This window comes from Penaeus monodon, chromosome 13 (assembly GCF_015228065.2).
Source record: "Penaeus monodon isolate SGIC_2016 chromosome 13, NSTDA_Pmon_1, whole genome shotgun sequence".
NCBI classification, from domain to species: Eukaryota; Metazoa; Arthropoda; class Malacostraca; order Decapoda; family Penaeidae; genus Penaeus; species Penaeus monodon.
Window position 1 is genome coordinate 42,354,697 of NC_051398.1, and position 2,995 is coordinate 42,357,691.

Sequence of the window (2,995 nt, forward strand, 5' to 3'; positions counted from 1 at the left end):
AAAAAACTAAAAATGCTTATGTGTAAAAAGAGTAAATAACTTTGCAAAAAGGAGGCATAGAGTCTTGTCAAAGCATGTACATGTTCTCATGAGCCTGACCTACAAGCAGCCACCTGCCAGAGCTGCCGCTCACATAAGCCTAATGCCTGGATTTTTGGCAATATGATTGCCGTGATGTAATCGGAATCCAATGGCTTAAAAATCACATTCTCTATGTATTTCTTGTTACATTAATTTTTGGGGAGAAGGACTTAATGACAACAACATGAACCAATAAATCAGAATGTCATGCACCCTCACCTTGGCACCAATGAATCCATCCTTTCGGGCCTGCTTGGGAAACTTGTATTTATAATATCCGCAGGGGGCATTGCCAAGGAATTTCACTTTCAAAGATGTCCCACAAGTTTCTCTGACCACACGTTCACAAGTCTGAGAAAAGAGAGAAGTGGGACTATGTGTCAACAGAAGCTAAACTTTTCTTAATTCTGTGACCACCTTCCAAAATATGTTAATCCTTTATGGATCATGTATACTTCCCTTGCCTACACAAGATAATGCTCTGGTTTTTACACTTATATGGATCTGACTGCAGTTCCAGATTAGATTTTCATGCAATTGCTGCCATCTATGCAGTTTGGAATCATATGATGAATTTATGATGTTGGACCCTAATCTTGTTAAGCAATTATCTGCTCACTGAAAAATAATGACCAATTTGTTATCACAGCCAAAAAACATTACAAAACTTAAGCAAGACCTCCAAGTACAACATGTGTTGTGGCCAACAGTTTTTGACCGACCAGCTTCCAGTTGGTCTCCTATGAGAGAGGGATGCTATATGAATTAGTCATATCTGACACTGAGAGTATTAAATCTATCTGTCCCACTGAAAGCCAGTTGAAACTTGTAAGATAAATTTTTCATGTTAAGTAATATAGGGTTAAGAACCCACCAATGAAGTTAAGATAAAAATATGATTCTAAGCAAAATTTAAAAAGTAATATCAATTTAATGAATAAATAACTACTGTTATAACCTTCTAAAATGGTATATAAATAAATCTATACACTACACACTTTTTCCCCATACAGTCATCCTGAACATTTATACACTTACTGTATCATATGACAAATTTTTTATATTCCTTTGCTATGCATTTTTGTTACCAGCTCATCCTATATCATGACACTGAAAAGGTCCACACCTTGTTGAGGTCATGTCCCAAAGAACCACAATAAGTGCTGACACTTAATGTATTTCTGAAGTCATTACAAGGCCATTTTGAATTGCAGGGGCATAATGTGCTATGGCATGATGCTGGGAAAAATAACTTGGTAGTTTTGGGAAGGAATTTTCAGAACATATAGCCTAGCCAATACACTTGTGTCGTTCATGCTTTCACCATACTGAAGGACTTTTTGGAAAGCAAATGATTTTGGGTCAGTGAAAAGCTGCTGGAAGCAGTCAACTATTTTCCTGAATGATTTGATGGTGGATGTGTTTCATGAGGTAACACAAAACTTGTACGAGTGTCTAAATGTACAGGTTGACTATGTAGAAAATAGTTTATAACATTTGGATGTAAATGATCAATCCACTTCCTGCATCTATACTACTATCTTATCTTAAAGTGGATATCATTTGAAATATCCCTTATCATTTATTACCTTGAATTTCTTAACATTTCACAAGGTTAACATCTGACAGTATCAATGTCTTTCATTTGATGAAGGTCTTTATTTGAAATATTTGGTGATCACTACAATAAGCTACAGCTGAAAAGCTTGATGACACACTGCAAAACATTCTATCTGGACTATTGACTGTACCTTAACTTCTAAAGATGACAGATATCAATTAAAGGAATTGTGCCCAAAACTCTTATATTTCAACTGCCAACAATACATTCTTTACTGCATTTTCTAAAGAGTTTGTTACGGAACATATAAAAACTTTATATCTTCATGGTATGTGGAGGATGAGGGGTCTGGGCTTAAGGAACATTCACCACCTTCAGGTCAGTTCATTATTCCAATATGATACACATTGGCTGAATTGGAAGATTTTTTTTAGAAAGCTCGGATTGCTATCCCTTCCAGGTAATATAACCATAATATGCATACTTTTCACAGTTTTATATATTCATTTACTAATTTACTTTTTGGCATACTATAAGGGATAAATATGTTTTCTATACATTGAGATAAAAAAAGTTTAGAGATTATGGGAAAAAAAAGAAAAAGAAGAAGAAAAAAAATGCTCTCTGGAAGTCATGATCCAAAAGACTGACACCACCATTTGCAATTTATTTTGGATCTCCTTTACACTTTCAAAATAGACTTGTGAAAGTCTGGAAGGATCTTCCACAGTATGGTGCTAGAATGATCACCGATTATGAAAGTTGGGTCTATGGCTACAACAAAATGACTAAAAAGCATTTTTTTTTTTTTTTTTTACATTCATGTCTGAGAAGGGCAGACTATCAATGCCAAGTTCCTATGCAAAGTTCTGTGGCATCTATGGGAAAACAATCAATGTAAACACCCTGAACTATAGTGCAAAGTCAGTTAAGTATGCCCAATTTTTTTTTTGACACATCAACATGATTGTCACCCCTCCTCCAAGCTGAAAGGTCACCATTTTGATAGCATGTAAAGGGTGCAGAGTGAATTGGAGATAGGTTTTGGCACACTGAGAGTGGTGTATCACTGCAGAAGGTGATCCTTATAAACATAAGAAGCCAAATTTTAATCAGAACAGATTTTCCTTTCCCCCTAAAGTCAGCCAATTTGAATCTTATATGATAAATTCTAAGCTAAACATAAGATGGAACTTATCTTGATCCTAAGTTCTAAAATGTAACAAATACTTATGATTACCTAATATCTCATACACATACATCCATAGATTAACAAGATCACTGACAGTACTAAGATCCATTCTTTAATCCAAATCTTACAGGACACTTAATGAAATGCAGGCATTTAAGGGG

The 2,995-nt window shown here is 35.1% G+C and overlaps 1 protein-coding gene across 1 annotated transcript in view; it reads right to left on the reverse strand.

Moving 5' to 3' along the window:
• Positions 1–210: 210 nt before the first annotated feature.
• The window catches only part of LOC119580341 (39S ribosomal protein L46, mitochondrial-like), a 73,106-nt gene continuing 70,321 nt past the window's right edge, over positions 211–2,995 (reverse strand). Inside the window, exon 5 of the mRNA XM_037928440.1 lies at positions 211–432. Within this exon, the coding sequence (XP_037784368.1) occupies positions 226–432 (207 nt within the window). The 3' untranslated portion in view covers positions 211–225. The remainder of the gene's footprint in view (positions 433–2,995) is intronic.